This window comes from Eumetopias jubatus, unplaced genomic scaffold (assembly GCF_037043125.1).
Source record: "Eumetopias jubatus isolate StellerSeaLion01/CBP00866 unplaced genomic scaffold, mEumJub1_p1.0 scaffold_1, whole genome shotgun sequence".
In the NCBI taxonomy this organism is placed as follows: Eukaryota; Metazoa; Chordata; class Mammalia; order Carnivora; family Otariidae; genus Eumetopias; species Eumetopias jubatus.
This window is the reverse complement of record NW_028274807.1, coordinates 55,203,300-55,224,461: the sequence shown is the minus strand read 5'-3', so window position 1 is coordinate 55,224,461 and position 21,162 is coordinate 55,203,300. Positions and strand designations below refer to the sequence as shown.

General features: G+C 39.3%; 1 protein-coding gene across 1 annotated transcript; it reads right to left on the bottom strand.

Annotated features, from left to right (window-relative positions):
• Positions 1 to 5,638: 5,638 nt before the first annotated feature.
• Positions 5,639 to 17,171, bottom strand: CUNH3orf85 (chromosome unknown C3orf85 homolog). The gene is made up of 3 exons (XM_028110505.2): positions 17,123 to 17,171; positions 7,132 to 7,265; positions 5,639 to 5,728 (listed from the first exon to the last, which is right to left on the bottom strand). Exons 1-3 carry the CDS (start codon positions 17,169 to 17,171, stop codon positions 5,639 to 5,641), a joined length of 273 nt encoding a protein of 90 aa, XP_027966306.1.
• Positions 17,172 to 21,162: the final 3,991 nt, after the last annotated feature.

Genomic DNA, 21,162 nt, shown 5'->3' with positions numbered 1-21,162 from the left:
AAACGAGGAGATGTTTTCCCAGCTTTGGTCAGAGAGAGAGAATGATGGAAGAAGGGGCAGAAGATTCAGCATTGCTAGTTTTGAAGATGAAGGAAAGGGACCATGAGCCACAGGATGAAGTGTCCCACACGCTGGAAAAGGCAAGGAAGCAGATCCTCCCCGGGATGGTCCTGAAAGAAATGCAGCCCTGCTGACAGACCTGTGGTACTGATGTTGGACTTCCGGCCTACAGGAATGTGAGATGATAAATTCACATGGCTGAAGCCACTAAATTCAGCTACTTATGACCACTTAGGCAGGGATGCATTCTCTGAGGAGGAACCCTTGAGCTGAGATCTAAATGATCACAAGAAGCCAACTCATGAACTTCCTAGGAAGTGTAGTCCAGGCAGAGGGAAGCATAGATGTCTGAGGTTGGAGCAAACTTGGCATGCTTTACCGTAACATGAAGGCCACGACGACTGGCACTTGTTAGTGAGAGGGTGAGCAGTCCAGGAGGAGATCAGAGCTCCAGGCAGGTACCAGGCAGGTACCAGGCAGGTACCATACAGGCATCAAGAGCCTTCTGCTGCTTTAACTTGTGTTGTGGCCCTGCCGTCATTAGAGTGTGAGCATATGGAGACTCCTCAGTTCCCTGTGAGGCCCTGGAGAGCCTGAGGAGCAGGGAGTGACCCCACTCCTCTTTGGCCCCCTAGCACAAGGTAGTCGTAGTGCCTCAAACATACAGGCTCACAAACGTAGAGCTGTGGGATAGCTGTTTGAGATTCTTTAGAAAAGCAGAACAATAGTAAGATTAATCTGCTTGGAAATACCAACTACTGAGAGCTCCCTGAATTTTAATTTCTTGCTTGTCATCATTTGGGTAACCATTTTATGGCGTATTAAGGGAAAGTGATTTGTGGTAGTATGTGAATCAAAAAGCTCCTGCAATTCAGATGGTAAAACAAAATTGTCTGAGGTCCCTGGTGGGATTTTCTTTAACACTGCTATCATAATCAGGTTTGTTTCTAGCTTAAAAAAAAAAAAAAAAAAAAGAGCAATAGCCGTTTGGGTGTTTATTAGATGAAAACTTTTCCTAACAGTTAACACTATTTTGAAAAACAAAATGGAAATAATGTACATTCTATTATTGCAAGCAAGTATTTGTAGAGGGCTTATTATGTGCCAGAAGCTTAGCTCCTGCAAGCCCCACTCCACTTGACTGAAGCTGAGGCTGGTGCTTTTATCATTTCTATTTCAGAGATAGGAAACTCAGCCACCGGAGGGGGCTATGACCCCAGGCCAGAGGCTCCATTCTTACATCCCTCACTTCCCCCAAGGAAGGGGTAGAACCAGGAATTAAACAGAAGTGTCTCAGAAAAATATTGGAGAGTCTATGTATGGTATTTAAAGGTATTTAAAATTTCAACTCTACAAGTCCTGGTAATTTTTTTCTCTCTGTAGTTACTGCCTGATTCAAGATCATCAAAGAATCCCTTGTAAAATATACTTTTGATGGAGCAAAAGGGGGTAGGGCTATGAAGGCATACCTTTCCTGAAATTGTCTGTTAAAAAATAATTAGCTTGCTTTCTCACATTATGATCAGCGGAAGAAAATGCTGCAACTTTTGTCACTGATGGATGGGATAAAATATTTTGGATTTAGATAATTTATTTCTTTTTTACATTTGAACGGCCTTCTAAGACAGTTCCAATTTGTGTTGTAATCTCCACAAACATTTATTTATTTTTTTGTCTCTAATTTGAAGGAGTCTGGCAATATCTCTGCTTCAGACTGGTGGTTTGTATATTTAACCAGTCAATGCTAAATTACTTTCAATAAAATTAATTCCAGCTGTCACTATCATTGAAGATAACAGTGTGAGATATATATATTCTTTGCCTCATTCAGTTGCCTGAGATGTTTTAGATCAATTCGAGGAAAATAAATGGAATAAGTAAAATCAACACATGAAAATAAATACCTTCATTTTTAATTTGTTCTATATGTACAGTACTCCCATCCATTAGTTATTCTATTTAAATTACAATGAATTGGCACAGGAGGATGGATATCTTTTGGGATTGACTCTGATGTGTTGGTGAAACTCAAGTCCAGAAATGAAAAATATCATTGAGTTCTTATTCAGTTCTCTTATTGATTCACTGGACAGCATGTAGATAAATTATATCACATCTTATTTTTTTTTAAGATTTTATTTATTTTTTGACAGAGAGAGACACAGCGAGAGCGGGAACACAAGCAGGGGGAGTGGGAGAGGGAGAAGCAGGCTTCCTGAGGAGCAGGGAGCCCGATGCGGGGCTCGATCCCAGGACCCTGGGACCATGACCTGAGATGAAGGCAGACGCTTAACGACTGAGCCACCCAGGCGCCCCAATTGCATCTTATTTGTTTGTCCTGCTACTGATATAAGAAAGTGTCTTAGTCTGATCAGGCTGCTATAACAGAACGCCATAGACTGGGTGACTTATAAACAACAGAAATTTATTTCTCATAGTCCTGGAGTCTGGGAAGTCCAAAATCAAGGTGCCAAGAGAGTTGGTGTCTGGTGAGGGCCAACTTTCTGGTTCATAGAAAGATGTCTTTTTGCTAAATCCTCACGTAGTGGAAGGGGAAAAGGAAGACTCTGGGTTTTTAGTTTTTATCTGTAAAATGGGATCTGTAGGACTGGCCTTAGCTTGCTTCCCTTTAGACCTCAGCATGGAAACTTACTTCAGAAGAATTCAGTCACCAGAGCATTTATGGTTTTTGGTTTTGTTTTGTTTTTTGTTTTTTTGGTTTTTTTGGGGGGGAGAGAGAGCATGCATGCATGCAAGCAAGCATGGGCAAGAGGAATCGGGACTCGATCCCAGGACCCTGACATCATGACCTGAGCTGAAGGTAGACGCTTAACTGACTGAGCCACCCAGACGCCCCAGAGCATTTATGTTTTTTTTTTTTAAGATTTTATTTATTCATTTATTTGACAGAGAAAGAGAGGGAACAAGCAGAGGGAGCAGGAGAGACAGAGGGAGAAGCAGGCTCCCCACTGAGCAGGAAGCCCAATGTGGGACTCGATCCCAGGACCCTGGGATTGTGACCTGAGCCAAAGGCAGACGCTTAATGACTGAGCCACCCAGGCATCCCAAGAGCATTTATGTTCTTAATGCTGCAGTAGAACCTGAGAACATCCAGTTGCAGAGGCTATATAGAGTCTCAGGAAGTGAGGAAAGGGGTAGTTTCTGATCCTCTCTATTTTCCCTAATATTGTGCAATTACTGTAGTTTGTTCTGGGCTCTTAAAAATGTTAAATGGGTCTTTAGCCTTGAAATAAGCAGACTTTTACATAGAGTTTATAAAATAGATACAGACTTAAAGCAAATCAGAGGACACCCTCCCCCCCCCCACACACACAAATCACTTACCATTTTGAAAAAAAATCAGTTAAATTGAGTCAGCCAGATAATTGGTCCTTCAATACAATCAATTTCTTTAAACACTGAATTAAGAGTTGTTCTGGTCGAAACTAATTTTGCATGTAGACACTAAATATGTGGTACTTAGGTTTTCTTAAATCCTAAAAAACCTACTCTAAAAAAATGGAACACTCACCACTTCTTGCTCAGCTGTGTGGAAGTTAACTGTTGCCTTTCTAGATAAATTATTTTACGTAGACCTAGAATGCTTTCATTTGTTTGTTTTCTGGTATCATATAAATTTCCAGTAATTTCTCATGAAATTATGTTTGAATAAGAAACCCTATTTCCAAGTTTGTTTAATCTGATGACAACCTCTTGGTAAAACTGCTTTCTAGTGCTCCCTAAATCAAAATTACCTTGGCAGCTAACATAATTTCACAGTATTGGTAGCTCACAACTCCCCCAGCTTCTTTGTTGTATTATACTGAACAAAATGAATGAATTAAAGTCCTTTTCTTTTTCTCCTCCACATGTTGCTTCCATCACAGCTTTGAGTGTGTGCGCACACGCACACACACGTATGTACAATCTAAATAACATAATACGGGTTGTAATAATTAACGTATGTGTCAATGTGGCTGAGCCACTGTACCTAGTATGAGGTCAAACATTATTCCGGATGTCTCTGTGATGGTGTTTTTGGATGAACTTAGCATTTAAATTGGTGGACTTTGAGCAAAGCATATGGCCCTCCATAATGTGAATGGGACCCGTCCAATAAAATGAAGACCTAAATAGAACAAAAAACTGACCTTCCATGAGCAAGAGGGAATTCTGCCAACAGATGGCCTTAGGATTCAAACCACACAATCAGCTCTTTGCTAGAGCTCTGGCCTGATGACCTTCAGACTTGCACTCCAACATTGGTTCTTCCCTGGTCTCCAGCCTGCTGGCCTACCCTGCAGCTTTTGGACTCGCCAGACTCCATAATCACAGGAGCCAATTCCTTACAATAAATCTTTTTCTCGGCCTATACACATTCTATTGATTCTGATTCTCTGGAGAATGCTGATCAATACTTGGGCATTCTCTAATTTTTTAATTAAATGATCAAAGAATGGAACTTTGTGGTAGCAAATGCATACTATTGTTGAAACCCTGAGATGGATTCATGCACAATCTTAACTTTCTTACTGCAAACCCAAATGATTTATCTTCTTTCTTTTGCCCATTCAGTTGTGTTTTGATTTAAAAATTTCTGTGTATGTATTGGAAATGGATAATAGTTAAGTGCATAAATTATGCATCAGCCTCAAATTTCTCACTGCAAAGGCCTCTAGGGCAGGGGATAGGAAATGGGGAATACTGAGTAGCTGCCAGTGTCCTCTTGAAAAGGGAAGTGCTGGGCTGAAGTCTTCACATTGCAGCTTCTTCATGTTTGATTTTTCTGACATACCTGCTGTTGAAAATGTGATTAGGACAATTGTAAAACCAAATGTAGTCCACTTTTCTTTAGAGTCAATTTTTCCGTTTTATTGGAAAACAGTAATCAATGTCCCCGGCCAGAAAGTTAAAAATGTTGTTTCAAATTGAAATAAATATCAATATATTATGGACTAGAATGCAAAACTTGCACAAATTTGACAAAACTCCTAAGGAGTTCTCCACTTACAGATGAATGTTTCCAGTGGGTTCCTGGTCATCATCTACCCCCAAATAGGAGTTAAGATGGTATTCTCTACTGCACTTAGCAATACACCTTTGATAGAAAAGTTTCAAAAGCACGATCTTAAAATAGGCTGGCTTTAAAAAGTGAAAAGTATTGAAGAAAAAAGGGGGGACCAACTCCATTTGAGAGCTCCCTCTTCCTTTAATTAAAAAGAGAACGCTTTCAAAAAGCAGACAGTAGAAAATGAGCTATCAACAGTGAGTTTTAATGACACTACTTTTTTGTTTTTTATTTCCTTGTCCATAAAAGCCCCTTTTTGATAAATGTTATTACTATAGTCATTATTTTAGTTCTCATTTTAAGAGCTACAATTTATTGAGAACTTCTAATTCTAGGTCTTTACTTGGGTTTTCATATTTACTCCTTTCCACAGCTGCATGAGATGGACATGTTAAATAATCTTGTAAGTGGCACGGATTTGCCTCCAGGTCTCCAAAGCCCATGGTTTGGGTCCATTGCCATGTTGACTCCCGCTGGTTTTGCTCTCCTGGTTTAACCATCAAAGCACATTTACTGGGCAGTGGATATGTCAGAAGTGAAGGCATTCACATTCAGATAATACTGTGCTGTTGTTTTCAAAGCAGTCCATGTTTCATGAACCTGCAACAAAAGAAGCTTTAAGTCATGATCTCTGAGTATGGAAAGCACGTGCTATATCAGTTATTCAGGTTATTGTAGAGATAATCCTAAAAGACTGAGAGAAGTAGAGTGGAAGAATAATACCCAATAAGGTTTGGTTAACATACTTTTAGTGACCTGTATACTTCAATGCTTAACTGTTTTATGGTATTTTGGGGCCACTGTGTGAACCAATGTGGTAGTGTCCTGTTACATTATAGTATCTGTCACGTGATCATAGCACTGGTCTACAATTAGAGGCAGCATTGTACTTGAAAATTTCAGTATTCCCTAAAGAAGACACTTACGTAAAATTTAATTTGCCAAATAAACAAATGTCTGGTTTTAATACCTCTAAATGATGCCTGTTGGAGAAAAGCATGCATAAAACTCGATGCATTATTCAAGCCAGTGGATTTCATCAGCAAATGCTAACCAGAAACGAGCCAATCCTGGTAGACCAGTTAAAACTCAGCCACGCAAAGTAAGGATAGGACCTATGCCTCAGAAAAACAAGGGCATTCCATTTTTTTTAGTGACTTTATACAACGCTCTAGCCTGGTGATAGAACGTGATACGCATGTAAAGAGAAAAAGGACAAACAAGTGAAGGGATTAATTTGTTATACATTTTTGTTTTCTAAATTGCTAAATTTTAAGAGGGAAATCATGAAAAATTGAAATCCTCAGACAATTCAGCAATTTTATTTGGCCTGGAGTTCCTTCCATCAAAAAAGTAAACATGGAATAAAACTGGCTAAGGCACATTTCTTCTTTATTTCTCTTGGAGTGAGACTTCCAAATGAATAGAAAAAGTGTACAAAAGGCAAGCAAATGAAGGAATGACATTAAAGGTTTGCCTAATTATCCCAGAGGAAAATAAGTTGTTGAATAACTGAAAGGGAACTAAAATGTGACCGTGATCCATTCATCCACCCACCCAAACATGCAATAATCTACTGAGATTTGACTGAGTAACAGTCATTTTGAAAGTTTCTGAGAATAATGACCTTGATGGATAAGATGTGCACCTTACATCTGCAGCCTAGGTAAGGGAGGTTGGGTGTACAAGGCAACTAATTCCAGGGTGACATTTATAGAGCTATTCACATGTTAATGGCATGCAAAGGGGAGAAAAGAAAGAAGGACAAATGTCATCCAGGAAAGAAGGGAAAAGTTTCAAAAAGGAGGGAACATTTGACTTTAGTCTTGAAGGAAAAGGTGGAGTTTACCAGACAAAAGGCACTTGATGGGGAGGAAATGGCAGCTATAGCTCAGGGTGGCTAGAGAGAAAAAACTCGTGGGTTGGGCTGGTACTGTGTTGATGCCTGCTGATGCAGTGCCTACTCAGCAAAATAGATGGTGCATTTTTTCTAATGCAAATACCTGATCAGCCAGCGAGTTGCCCCACATATTTGGATTCTGATCTGGGTCCCAGTAATCCTGCAAATATATATGTCTTTTGAGATGTAGGAACTGGTTTGCTGGGTCCTCCAACAAAAATGGCGCTCCCAATGCTCCTGTAATTCAGAGTCCAAGAGGACAGCATCTTTTAAGGCAATAGTTTACATCTCAATGTTTATCTTCTTAAAGAGACACAGCTGTGGTGTTTGGGAGGTTGGGGGCCTGAGAAGGGAGCCCTGAGAAAGCTATGTGCAGAGGGAGATGACCGCTCCTCAGCCTTCCTCCATCACTGAGCTATCACCACTCTATGTGTCCCGCATATAGTGCAGCATGAAAGCCATGTGCTGGATGGAAAAGATTTTTAGAGCCTTCTGTACCTGCATGGGAGCCCACAGACTGGGATTCAAATTGCAGCTCTATCATTTTTCTGGACAAGTTGCTTAATTTCTCCAAGCTGCAGTTTTCTTATATGTAAAAAGTTATAATAATAACGCAGTAACACAATAACATAGGATTACCGTAAGGGTTGGGCCTATTAATGGCTATAAACCAGCTGGCTCAAACCAGGCAGTCAACAATCTTAATCTTCCTTTCCTAGCCTTCCAAAAGAGAACATATCTTTCAGTTTGAAGTAGACTGCTTCCAAATCTGGCACTGTGGTTTAAATTGTTAGTATTGATAGATCTGTCACTGAATTTGAAGAAGTTTGCATTTTGTACTCCTTCCCAGTCCAGGATTAAGGGGAAAAAAAAGATGATTGTTTTTAAAATCCAGAATTTTTTAGTATCTTGAAATTTTAACAGTCTATATTATATTTCATTTCCAAATAAAACACAATCACATTCAGAGTTGTAATTTGAATCAATATCAGGGAGGAACACACTCCTGATCTATTTGTGGTAACAATACAATCTGTTCATTGCTTGTGATAAAGAAGCATTTATTACAAATGTTATGTTAAGTACTCTATAGCTTCATCATTAACAAGACTCTATTGACCAGAGTTACAGTGAACTATAAGATATGAAACCTCTCCTCTGTGGGGAGGAGGGAGAGGGGTACAAGATTCAAAATAAAACAAGGCAACATAGGATTTGATTGTGCTAAGGGAGTTTAAGAGAGGGTGTCCTTATTGAACTTTGGGGCTCTGGGGCACAAACAGACATTTTCATGGTCAGGAAAATTGCTGAATCTATTCCTTAAAGAAAAGATTAAATTTAGCAGGATAGGAGAAGGAACAAGACTTTACATGTTAAGCTGGAGGAATGATGTGGCACTGGGAATCTTTAAAATGGATGTAAAAAGACAATGGTTAGAGGTAGCTAGATTATTTGTGCATGTGTGTGTGTATTGATGTCACACACAAATAATAATGATAGTTAACATTTATTGAGCATTGCACTAAAAAATACTTTACCTGAATTACCTTATATAATACAACAAACCTAGGAAGTAGCACTGTCAAGAACCTTATTTTGCAGACAAGGTAACTACATCACAGAAAAGTTAGATAACATGTTCAAGACCACATAGCTAGTAGGAAAGGGAGATGGAATTCTCCCCTTAAAGCCACTGTGCAATATTATGACTAAGAGACAGGAATGCTTGGGGCCAAAGAAAAGTAATAATATTAAAAAAAGCCTTATGCATTTATAAAAAAGAGACAATCATTACTTACACATGCCTTATGATCTCATGCTTTTCCAAGCTTGACCTTGAGCACTAAGCAGGGTTCTAGTTATTAGCTCTATTACTTCTAGTTTAATTTGTTACCCCACTAAGTTCTGGTTCTAACTGCCTACCTATTGAAAATGACAACCTCTGTGGATATTGTACATCAATCAGCTGTCTCTAGGTGCAAAATATTACTAGTGATGAAGATAAAAAAATGGCTCAGACACATTATCTATTAATAGGATGTTAGCAATTTTAGTTATTCGTGATTTAAAAGTAAAAGATAGAAGTCAACTTTTCAGTAGATATTAGTAACAGATGATAGAAGTAATATTGGCCTGTTTCTGGTCATCTAATTCAATACAATCAAACCAGCATGCCTGTGGAAGCCCCCCAAAGACCACTGCCTTCTTGGTATTCAGATCCCCTGTGGTCTTCTTTCATTTAGGAGGGTGGACCTGTGTAGCCACAGGATACTGTGGAAATGACAGTGTGTGTTTTCTGTGGCAAGCACATAAAAGGCATTATAGCTTCTGTCTCTCACGTCTCTTGGATCACTTGCTCTAATGGAAACAGCTGCCATGTTGTGAGGACCCTCAAGCAGCCCTGAAGAGAGTCCCATCTGTCAAGGAACTGAAGCCTCCCACCAACAGCCACATAAACAAACCACCTGGGAACCAATGCTTTCATTCTTGTCAAGCCTTCCATCACAACAGCCCTCACTGACATCTTTACTGTAATCTCATGAGAGTTCCTGAGTCAGAGTCACTGACCTAAGCCACTCCCAAATTCCTCAGAAACTGTAAGATGATAAATGTTTCTTGTTTTAAATTGCTCGGTTTGGGGAAATTGTTAGGTCATAGTAGATAACTAATATGATGCATTATGAGTGCCTACTGATGTCAGGATAAACTGCTAATCACCAGAGGGGAGACCCAGGTGAAGCCAAGTGAGTCCGCAAATAGAAGAAGAAACTTGCTCTCAAGCTTACACAAATTTTGTGCCGTAAGATCTCCACTTGCCTCACCCTCATCCCTGCTTGGATAATCATCGTTGTGTAGAAAGATAAACAAAAAACAACCCTTGCTGCTAAGGAACTCATATTGTATTCAGAGTTCATAAATAATGATAAGGAAACATACTGTGACCAGACCGTTTGAGGGGGAAGTGATTAATTCTGATATTGGCTTGGAGGGGTCACAGAGAAATTGCTGATCCTATTGGAGCTGCAAGAGATCTCAGTTGGCTTCATATGACTCAGAACAGGAAATGGAGGGAGAGGAGTAACCAACTAATAACCCAGGCACCCCTCTAATAAATGTTTCTACATAAATTATGCTTAAGATATAATTTACAACTAAATAAAGAAAGTACATTAACCACTTAAGATAGTGTTACTTGGAATCATCCAAAAGTAAAACCAATATTCTGCACCATGATTGTCTGGTGCATTGTACAATCGCTAAGGAAAAAAAAATGCTATTACATAAATCTTGGTAGAGAAGCATGCCTTAAAATATAAACCATAGCTACTTTAAGCTCTAATAATTCTGTCTTTTGTAAATCTTCTCTCTTTTTGCTCATGGAAAATGTTTCACTGATACGATGTCCCCCCCCCACCCTTGCCCCTGAACAAAGCACCTACCTCAGCATTATGCGCCCAACAGGCATCCAATAAATATTAATTGATGGTGATAATAGCATCACCCACGAGAGAGACAGAAAGTAGTATTTATTATCCTACTTTACAAATGAGAAAATTGACACACAGAGATGAAATGACTCATTCAAGGTCACATAGTAAGTCACTGGCAGAGCTGGAAATAAATGCAAGTAATACAGAAGGGCATGCTATTATCCTCTCTGCTTGAGAAATTCCTCCTCCCTTTTTCATTCCGCCTGATCAACCTTGAAAGTTAGTGAGAGCAAGATCACAGTTTGTGTTTGTAAGCCTCTATAATACTGCTGGGGTTTGAAAACCGAACCTTGAGTTTTATTACTTTGTTGGTTTTTAATTTTTTTTTTAAGGTAGGCAGTATCAGCCAGGTTAATGCCTTTTTTAAACTTTAAAATCATAAGCTATAAAAAAAACCTTCTTCTTTTTCTTTCCAACTCCCTACATACCCTCCTTCCTTTCATCCTGTATCATAATAGTTTTAATAGGATCTGTCAAGCTTAGTTCTGCTAGCTAAACATGTCTCGAATATTCTCGGCAGAAAATTCGGTACAGTTGAAATAAGGCAGACACTTCAGAGTATAGAGACATTGGAGATCACAGCTCTTGCCACACAAGCCAAGAAGGATCCGAGATGGGGGCGTCTTATCCCAGCCCTGCCCGTGATTAGTTGGGTTATTAGTTGGTTACCCCTGTCCCTCCATTTCCTGTTCTGAGTCATAGGAAGCCAACCGAGATCTCTCGCAGCTCTAATATTTTTAACTGGAATATACTCATAACCAATAGGTCATTAACTGAAACTTACTTTCTCTGCATGGTATTAGGGCATCAGAAGCATATAGAATATGCTAAATGGGTATAGCTCCTAGTCCTGCCAAGCAGCTTACATGCTGAGAAACTCAGCACTGAGATAGACAGAAATAAGTGAAAGAGAAGTCAAAGTAGACCTAGTCAATAATGAAAGCAATACAAATAAAAATGTATTCACCTTATGCACAGAGATGAGTGCCCACCATGGGCCGAGGAGCAGTAACGCTGGTACAGAAGCTATACAGTTAGAAATGGAAGGCTTCCCTATTTTGCCATCACCCAGAGAAGGCTGAAAAAGAGTCTTTAAATTTGATAGTGGAGAAATAACTGAATAGTCTTCATACTGTGCACGTGACCATGAAGATTATCCTTGTGGTAGGAACCTATATGCTAAAAAGATCAGAAAGCCTGATATGAAATGTACAATACAGAATGGAAGGACAGAGTCTGATAGCAGAGTCCTGTCTATTGCCTGTAGAGTGAGCTCATGTAGAGTAACCTCAGGCCACCCTTCTCCCCTTTGTAGACTCTGCCTCTCAGAAGGGGCCGTGCCCGCCCGTAACTGGTAAGTCCAAGAGGCATAACTTGGCACGTCCAGCTAGCTCTTCCTTCTTCCTCTTGAGAGCTAGCTGCCCTCCGAGATCACCCTTTCTCTTCTGGTTCTGCAACCTGCAACTGGATATGAAATTTGCCAAATTCTGGGGTCCAGTCACCAGGCCCTTTATATCTTATACTATGTTATATTTTCCAAATTAGCCTTTCTCAGTAATAAAGGGAACTGATTGCCTTCCATGTTCACCTTTGGTTTATTTTTCAACTTGATCAAAAGCAGGCCAAGAAGAGGGGTGAGAGTTCTATGTGTCAGAAGGTGGTGCAGAGAATCCAACCGGTCTGTTGTCTCAGAGCCTCCCTAAGAAACCGGGGGGAATAAATACAGCACAGACAGGGCGCCCCAACCAGCAGGAGCTTGTCACCCCTGGAAAGCCACGACTGTGACTTCTGTGGATATTCATAGACGGTTACATGAGGGAAGGAATTCTACGTCTGTGAATAAACGTGGTGGGATTTAGCAGGGGCAGAAGACACAGAAATGCCTGACAAATCCACAGGATGGGCCACAGCTCCTACTTCCCTTAGAGGCTGGGTGATACTGCTTTCTGCAGTGCTACCCGATGCCTGGGGCCAGAGATGGAGAATAAGCATGACAGTCCTGCCACAAGTTCTCCAAAATGCTCAGGGACGGGATGCTGAAAGCAAAGCACTCAGTGTTCAGCATAACCAATGAAAGAATAACATTTATTATTCACTATTTTTATTGGACTGAGTCTTAATCCCTTCCCTTAAAATGTTTATGTCTTTAGAAAAAAGATGAAATAACTGCCCAGGCACATAAATTAAGTATTAAACTGGAGTATAAATGGTCAGGAGGAATTAAGGACAAAAGAGGATCAGGAGAACAGTCTCTACAGACATCTTGGCAGTACAGTAAAATTTCCTAGGATCTCGCTAACTGTAGGAGAAATGTTATAATTTTGTGAGTAATTAAAATACTCATGTTTAGGTTCATATTCTTAAAGTTGAATATTTTAGGGCACCTGGGTGGCTCAGTTGGTTAAGTGTCTGTCTCTGGCTCAGGTCATGATCTTGGGGTCCTGGGATTGAGCCCCGTGTTGGGCTCAGCGAGGAGTCTGCTTCTCCCTTTGCCCCTCACCCTGCTCGTGCTTGCTCTCTCTCGCTCTCTCTCAAATAAATAAAATCTTTAAAGTTGAATATTTTATTTTCTGTGTTAAATAAATAATTTTTGTTATAAAATATGAAATAGTTACTTTTTTCTTCCCACTCTAAATTTTGGTCACTGACCCAAAAATTTATGGCGAAAGATAGAAAAGTTATATTTACTAGAATAGATTCTCTCACTTTGCTGCAATTCAGATAAAAATTAATGAGAGAGAATGAGAGAAGAAATTTGGGGTTTGAAGAAAAAAGAGAAGGGGAATTCAAGAAAAGAAATTAGAGGAAGCAGAGACAAAATAAGGGAAGTTACAAAAACAAAAGTTTAAAAAGGTGAAAAGCCATGGAAAAAGGGAGCAGGGAAGCAAAAAGACAGAGGGCAGAGAGTTGATGGAAGTCAACTGGAAAAAAGAAATGCACTGAACTTTGGGACCAGCTCTCAAACTCGGTCATCTTACTAAACTGTTAATGAAATGCTTTCATAAATGAACTTTTAACTCACGGAACTTTGGCTTTATTGATGTTACAGTTGCTGGCGTGTTGAGTACTTTGCAAAGTAAACAGGGACTAGTATTACTCGAATTTAAGTTCAGTCTTTTTTAACCTGTTCGCAACATGCTAACATACACCCACATACATGCTCGCATGCACCACCGTGTAATTTCCTGGGGCATATTTTGGAGCTGGCATATCTTTTATTAGCTTTTGATTTTGTGGACAGAGAAATTTGTAACTCATGAAAGGCAGTGTTTTATATGATTCAATAGTAACCCCTTCAGGGTCATTGCTTGCGTGTGTTGATGGGTTTTCCAACTCCAGCGTCATGACAAATGATGCCATGTGGACAGGAAAATAAATGTTTTTTCTGCAACACCCAGAGTGCTCAACGAATCTGGTCATAGGCCCTGATATTTTTCTCTAACTTAGATATTTCCCAGTTTATTCTCACTACTTACTTTCTTGAGAGCATCGATCAATCTTAAGCCCGAGTGAGTTGAAAAAATTAAGAACAAGTTTTTACAAAATAAACTAAAACTATATCCAGAAATACAGACTCTCCAAGGAACAGGATGGTGGGGGAAGGCTAGATGACTGAGAAGGGCCGTTCCTTCTGTGAATGGAGCAGAAGGCAAACATGGAGGGACTGGAGGGGCTGACTGGGTCCAGGGGAAGAAAATGTGGGCTTAAAAGCTCTCATCTAAAAAACCCAACCCAAACCAACCAACCAAACAAACAGAAACCTTCAAGACAAATTGCTCTTGGTTACTAGGCATGGAGTCAAAAGTATGAGCTAGAACAATGCTAGAGAAACGGGCTAAAGGCAGTTCTCTTCCCCTGTCTAAAACCAGAAGACATACTTGGACTTCATGTGATCTGATCAGAGGTTAACAATATGGGCGTGAACCTCCAAATTGTCCCATATACGGGTCAACTTCAAGGACTGGTTTTTCTACTTTGCAAAATACGTCCCAAATGCGTGTATTTTCCATATTTCTTCTTTGTGTGAAATGGGGCTGTTTGATTTTGACGAGTGCCCTTTGGAGGTGGAATAGATGAGTTTAGAACTTCGCTCTACCCTCACCACAACTAGAAACTGTCATAGAAAGCCCCTGGTTATTTCTTAGTTTGGCTCTGTTTACTCACATAAAATCATCCAGCTCCCTAACTCCTGGCCTGTTCTTGTGGAACCAAGGGCTGTGATATTGGCCTTATTCCTTCCTCAGGAGGAGGCCTTGCTTTGTGCTCCTTTGCCCATTCCATAGCTACATGTCCCATATCCAGCATGGCAGTGCCAGAGGGGACAGTTTGCATAGCAGAAAGAAGGGTTTCGTTCTTAGAAGAGCTGGATGTAGAATTTGCATGTGAATCTGGCATCCACCATGGATTAACTGTGTGGTTTCATCACTTAGTTTCTCTAAGCCTAAATTCCCCTGTAAAATAAAAATCATGACACTTATTTGCACAGTGATTAGAGAGTTGACTTAAGGTAACATATGGAAAGCCCCTGCCCACAGAATAAAGACTTAAAGGATTAGTATGCGTATTTGCTGGCTTTATTGTAGGAGAAGGCAGTTCTTGACCTAAATGCTGAAGAGAGGGGTTTTGTTTTGTTTTTTAATCAAATCATGACACTTGGACTTCTAATTCTCTGACCAGGGAACCGGTTCCAATGTGTATAAATTACTATTTTAAGAAAATCAATAAAATGATTTGAGGACTGTGCTCATAAATGTAATCACTTGGGGAAGGTTCTTCATCATTTTTGGCTTCAGCATTCCCATTAGGAAAATGGATAATGAGATCTTTTCTCTATTTACTTCAAATTAAGTTCTGGACAAAAAGGTAATTTGTTAGACAACTAATCTGTAACAGAGGAAACTTTTTTTAAATATAAAAACAAACTTTTTAAGACGGCTCTTTTCTTAGGATACGTAGAGAGCTCCAGGGGAGGGCAGATGAATAGGCTATATTCTTAAATGAAAAATGGGAGGAGGAAGAGAAGAAGGGAAGAAAGTTGATTCAAGCTATGATTTCCTACTTGAGAGCTGTATGATTTAGAAAATGTCAGTTAAATAAATTATTCATGTAACAAATGAATCTGATTCTAAAGACTTAAGTGTACTCAGCCTATATGCAGTTAAGGCTTCTTTCCTGAGATCTGAAGGGCTAACCCCACCGTGTCAGTGTTCCTCTGTCCTTAGTTTCTAATTCTCAACTTGTTATTTCATGAACTTTAACCACATAATCTTATTTCTTTATTTTTTAAGTGAAATCAGTCAAACCAGTTGTCTTTCTAGGTAGACATATTTGTATCTCAGCCGGAGTTAAAATTAATTCCAACTTGTTTCTTAAGAAAATCTCTAAAAGGCATTTTGCAGGACTGTTTTCCTTTTGCCAGATATTTTTGACCCTGCATGTTCACAGGTGAAGGCAGACTAGCACTAGTGCTTTTCGCCTTGTGCTAATCTACCATCACCCACTGTAAAGCCAATTGCATGGATCGGCAGGCAAAGCAAAGCAATGACTGATGGATTATAACTAGCCCATGACTTCAATTTACAGTGTGCTCCTGAGACACACACTTAAACTGAGCCAGCCTCACTTTCTTCATCTGGAGATGTGGGCTGTAACCAGGTGTGATTACACACGCATTGATGATAATTGCCTAATAATAACTTGGCTAAAAATTTCTAAATCATTTATTTAAACATGTCCCAAATGCAAAGTATAACAGTGATGATTAAAACTCTTTATTAAAATTATTTATATGCTTAAGAATAAAAGGCTAATTATATACACATACATATATGTACACACTTATCTAGATTCATATTTTAGGTATATGCCTATATCCTTTTATTGATTTGTGTGTGTGTATGTGTGTGTGTGCGCGCCTCAAGAAAAATATGTAGATTTTTTTGCATGGGTTTCAAGTTGATCATAAAAGTAGAAATTTATTCTTATGCAAGCATTTCATCAGAAGTATTTATAAATTGTAGAGATTTAACTGTGAATATAATTTACACCTTTGTAAGTATTTTCAGTTTTGGTTACAGAAAAACAAACTACCTCTCAGTTCCATTCAGATAGAAGTCACCGAATTATTGGGTCAATTTGGCAGCAAATCATCTGACCTTCAGTACCTTCCTTGATTTGTCTTTAAAACACCACTTCTCTGGGCTACAGCTTGCTCTAAAGGTTAATGAATTCACACTCTCAAAGTACCTTGAGGTCTCCACATAATGGTACTATGTAAGTATTACAGTTTCTAAAAGGCATTTGAAATTTTTCTTTGTTCAAGGACACAAGAGCACTTCTTTGGAGGCAGCCCTTAACTAGATTTCCTAGCAAGAGAGACATGTTAATACGTTAATACATAATTAGGAATAAAATGATCACACGCAATTAACACTAACATGCTCAAAACCACCACATGACATGATAGTTGGGTTTTCTCAATGCTCTAGAATTGATCTGTGAATAAAACATATTTGTTCATTTCTTTGAAAAAGTCAAAAGGGGCTATCTATCAACCTAATCATTGTAAAAGACATGATAAATAAACAAGAAATGGATTCTTACCTATAAGCAATGTTGAACACAGGGCTACTTGAAGCATTTTATAGGCCATAATCCTGTTTTGGAAAGAAAAGATTATTTATTGTAATTTACACCAAGCAAAGCTTTAGGTCACCGCGGCTGCTTTCTAGGAGCATGAAGCCTTTGTTGTGTTACCTGGCCACCCTGCGAGCTGAGACGAGTCAGAGAGGCCGTTGCATAAGATGGCTTTTTTTTTTATATGACCCCTGCCTTTTTACCCTTTGGACTTTTTGGGCTGGCTTTTTACAAGCTGTTCTTATATGGGCCATGTATTTATTTACTAATTTTATCATCCATACAGACTAAGGTCATATAATGTTAAAGAAAAAAAAAGGTGGAAAAACTGAATCACTCATACATGGCTGGTGGGAATATAAAATGGTAGAGTCACTTTGGAAAACAGTTTGGCAGTTTCTTATAAATCTGGGCGTGCAATTACCATCCAACCCGGCAATTGCACTCCTAGGCATTTGTCACAGAGAAATGAATACTAAGGCTCATACAAAAACTTGTACAAGAATGTTCCACAGCAGCTTTACTAGCCATAGGCAAGAACTGGAAACAACCCAACTGTCCTTCAACAGCCGAAAGTTTAGCATATTGAAATACTTCTATACCATGAATTACAATAGCAATACAGTAAAAATTGATAGGCATAACAACTCAGAGGGATCTCAAGGGAATTATGATGGGTGACCCGTCCCAAATGGTCAAATGTGGCACGACTCCATTTACGTAACCTTCTTGAAATGACAAAATTATAGAACTGAGGAACAGATTAGTAGTTGCTAAGGATTAGACATGGAAGGGGGAGGAAGATGTGGTTATAAGGGGCAATATGAGGGACCCTTATAGTGATAGAACCGTTTTGTATCTTGGCTGCAGTCGTGGTAGACAGGAACATAAATGTGATACAATTGCACAGAACCAAATACCGATATCTCAGACACATATACATGAACGAATGAGTACACTTAAAACTGCGGAAATCTGATTAGGATCAGTAGATCACATCAATGTCGATATCTTGGTTGTGATATTGCATTATAGTTTTGCAAGATGTTACCATTGGGGGCAACTGAGTGAAGGGCACATGGGGTATCTCTATATTATTTCTTACAAGTGCGTGTGGTTCTACATATCTCAAAACAAAATGTTTAAAGACAAAGGAATGTTTGGGGCTCCTGGGTGGCTCAGTTGGTGAAGTACCTGCCTCAGGCTCAGGTCATGATCTCAGGGTCCGGGGATGGAGCCCTGTGTTGAGCTCCCTGCTCAGCAGAGTCTGCTTCTCCCTCTGCCTCTGCCTTTCTCCCCTCCCCCCTGCTCCTGCTCTCTCGCTCTGTCTCGCTCTCTCTCTCAAATTAAAAAAAAAAATCTTAAAAAAAAGGCAAAGGAATGTTTAACTGCATTACAAAGTGTGTTTGTTTCCAACAGAAGTACACAATGAATAAAATCACGACACTTTTTTAGTTTGATTTTTTAAACCATGACCCTTTTCTGTGGTATGATTAACAGTTCACTAAATAAACTCATCGTTATACAATTTATTCTTAACAGCAAATAATGCATCTGTTAGTCTCATCAAAATTAGACAATCTGAAACAAGCAGGTATAGAGATATAAAAGTGGTAGAAAATAACTTCCTTGTCTATCTTTGAATTGTAGAGAGTTTTTAGAAACCTGAATCTACCTTGCTGAGAGTTATGCCTCTAATTACTGATAGAAGGCTTGTGAAGACAGATATTTGGAAATAGGCATGGCAAAATCTTGGCAGCCTATCCCATGTGTCCATCTATGTGTCCAGCTGTTGCCACATTTCTGTGGTTCTTCCTTGTTTTTTATTTGGTGGAGAGGTATAAATATGTAATTGTGTGATAGACTAGAAAAATCTCAAGGAAATCAAAAGAAAAATACTTTTTGTTACATGAAGTACACCCAAACAAAGGAGAAATTCGTCTTCGTCTCTTCTCTTCCCTCCGTCATTCTTCAACTTCTGGACCTAAAGTGACGCCTGCTTGGAGTGGGGGTGGGAGCGGGGTTGCCTCCCATCTCTTTCACTCTACTCTTCTCAAAAATGGGTTATTAGTCTGTTATGTTGGTTGGGATATAGAATACAAGTATAAAATAATGATGGTTTTTCTGTGAATTTTATGTATATTGTCTCATTTAATACTCATGACCGTTCAAAGATGAAGGCATTTTTTAATCATTTTACAGATGAGTAAACTGAGGCTTGGAGAGATTTCATAATTTGTCCAAGGAGTGTTCAGAAATGATAGGGTGCAACTTTGCAGGGGAAGTGAAGTGACTGCTGGGCTGAGAGGCACAAGCCACTGAAATGAAACAAATTAGGTAAATGTGACCCCAATTTGGTCCACAGGTGAAGGTGGCTTGGGCAACTCAATTTTGCACGGGTGGTATGTGTGTAAGACAAGATCCTGCATGGGCCAGAAAATGTCTTTCCTGGTGAACGAATCCTTTTCTGATCCCCCAAATAAAATCTGGCGCTCTTTCTCACACGTGCATGCCTTTGGTCCTGAGGCCATGTCTCCCTGTATTATGCATCGTTTCATATGCACATTTCACTGTTCCCGAGTGGATTCTTTCTGAAGGCTGGCTCTGCATCTTACTCCTATTTGTATGCCCTCAATGCCTAGCAGAGTGCTTATCATATAATAGCCCTCAATAAACATGATTGAACTCAATTGAATCAACTGATTCAAATTAAACAACTACATTAAATTGAATCAGTATTTTCCTGCACTGGTCTATCAGTATTACAATCTTATCCTACTGGCTGCAAAACGCAAGTATAATGTAGTAGTTTTGTTTTTATGTTGAGGCTTGGGTTTTAAATAGTGTTTCCCAGAGCTTGTCTCTTCTTATGATCTATAAGAAAAAAGCTGGATGCATGAAAATTGGCAATCTTTAATTATAAAGACATAGAAATGCTCTTTGAAATGAAATTGGAATATATATCTTTGAAAAATACAAAGATCAAGTGGCATGAATTAATGAAGCTCATCAATGGAGTCTGTTTACAACTTTGATGATTTATACCTAGAAATTATTATTTTACTATGATATGATGGACCTTGGTAAGCTCCCATGGTCTCTTTCACATCAATGAAATATAAATGTTAAAAAAATTGTGAGATCAGATCCAATATTATAAAAAAAATTTTAAAGAAGAAAAAAGAAAAGAAAGAAAACTTTATTTTACCAAGGAGTAAGCTGAACTTAGATTCTGTTTTGTCATGCCAACAATGCAATCAGACCCAATAAACTGCAAAGCTCTGGCGAATGCAATGTTCATTTATAAAATTCTGATAAGAATTGATGAAGGGCATGGTGGAGCCTGGCGTCATTTAATGACATCATCAGCATCAATAAATGTTGAAGTGTCAGCCAACATGTTGGAGGAGAGGATACTAACCCTTATAAACATCGCACTAAACTTTCAACTGCATTCAACCTATTGAAAATAAACTAGTTGGGGGCACCTGGGTGGCTCCGTTGGTTAAGCGTCTGCCTTCGGCTCAGGTCATGATCCCAAGGTCCTGGGATTGAGTTCCGCATTGGGCTCCCTGCTCAGTGGGGAGCCTGCTTCTCCCTCTGCGCCCCCTCCCCCCGGCTTGTGCACCCTCCCTCTCTTTCTCTCTGATGGATAAATAAATGAAAAATCTAAAAAAAAAAAAAAAAGGAAAATACGCTGGTGATAGCACTTATTTTTATGAAGTTACTTGACGTTTTTGAAGAATTTCTATGTGGGAACAAAATTTGATGTTTGAGCACACGGTAAAGGAGTCAGTTTTAAACTGATTTGACAGCAAATGGGTTTGTTGTCACTGATACTCTAAAGAGTATAACATGCCATCATTATCAGGTCAAACCTCAACTTAGGGGTACACTTTCCCTCTAGGACTGATGGAATATCTGATCACAGCCGGGGTGAGTGGCTACTTAGGCAGAGAATGGTATAGCAATTACATTCCACAGGGAGTAAGGGTTTCCATGAGGTC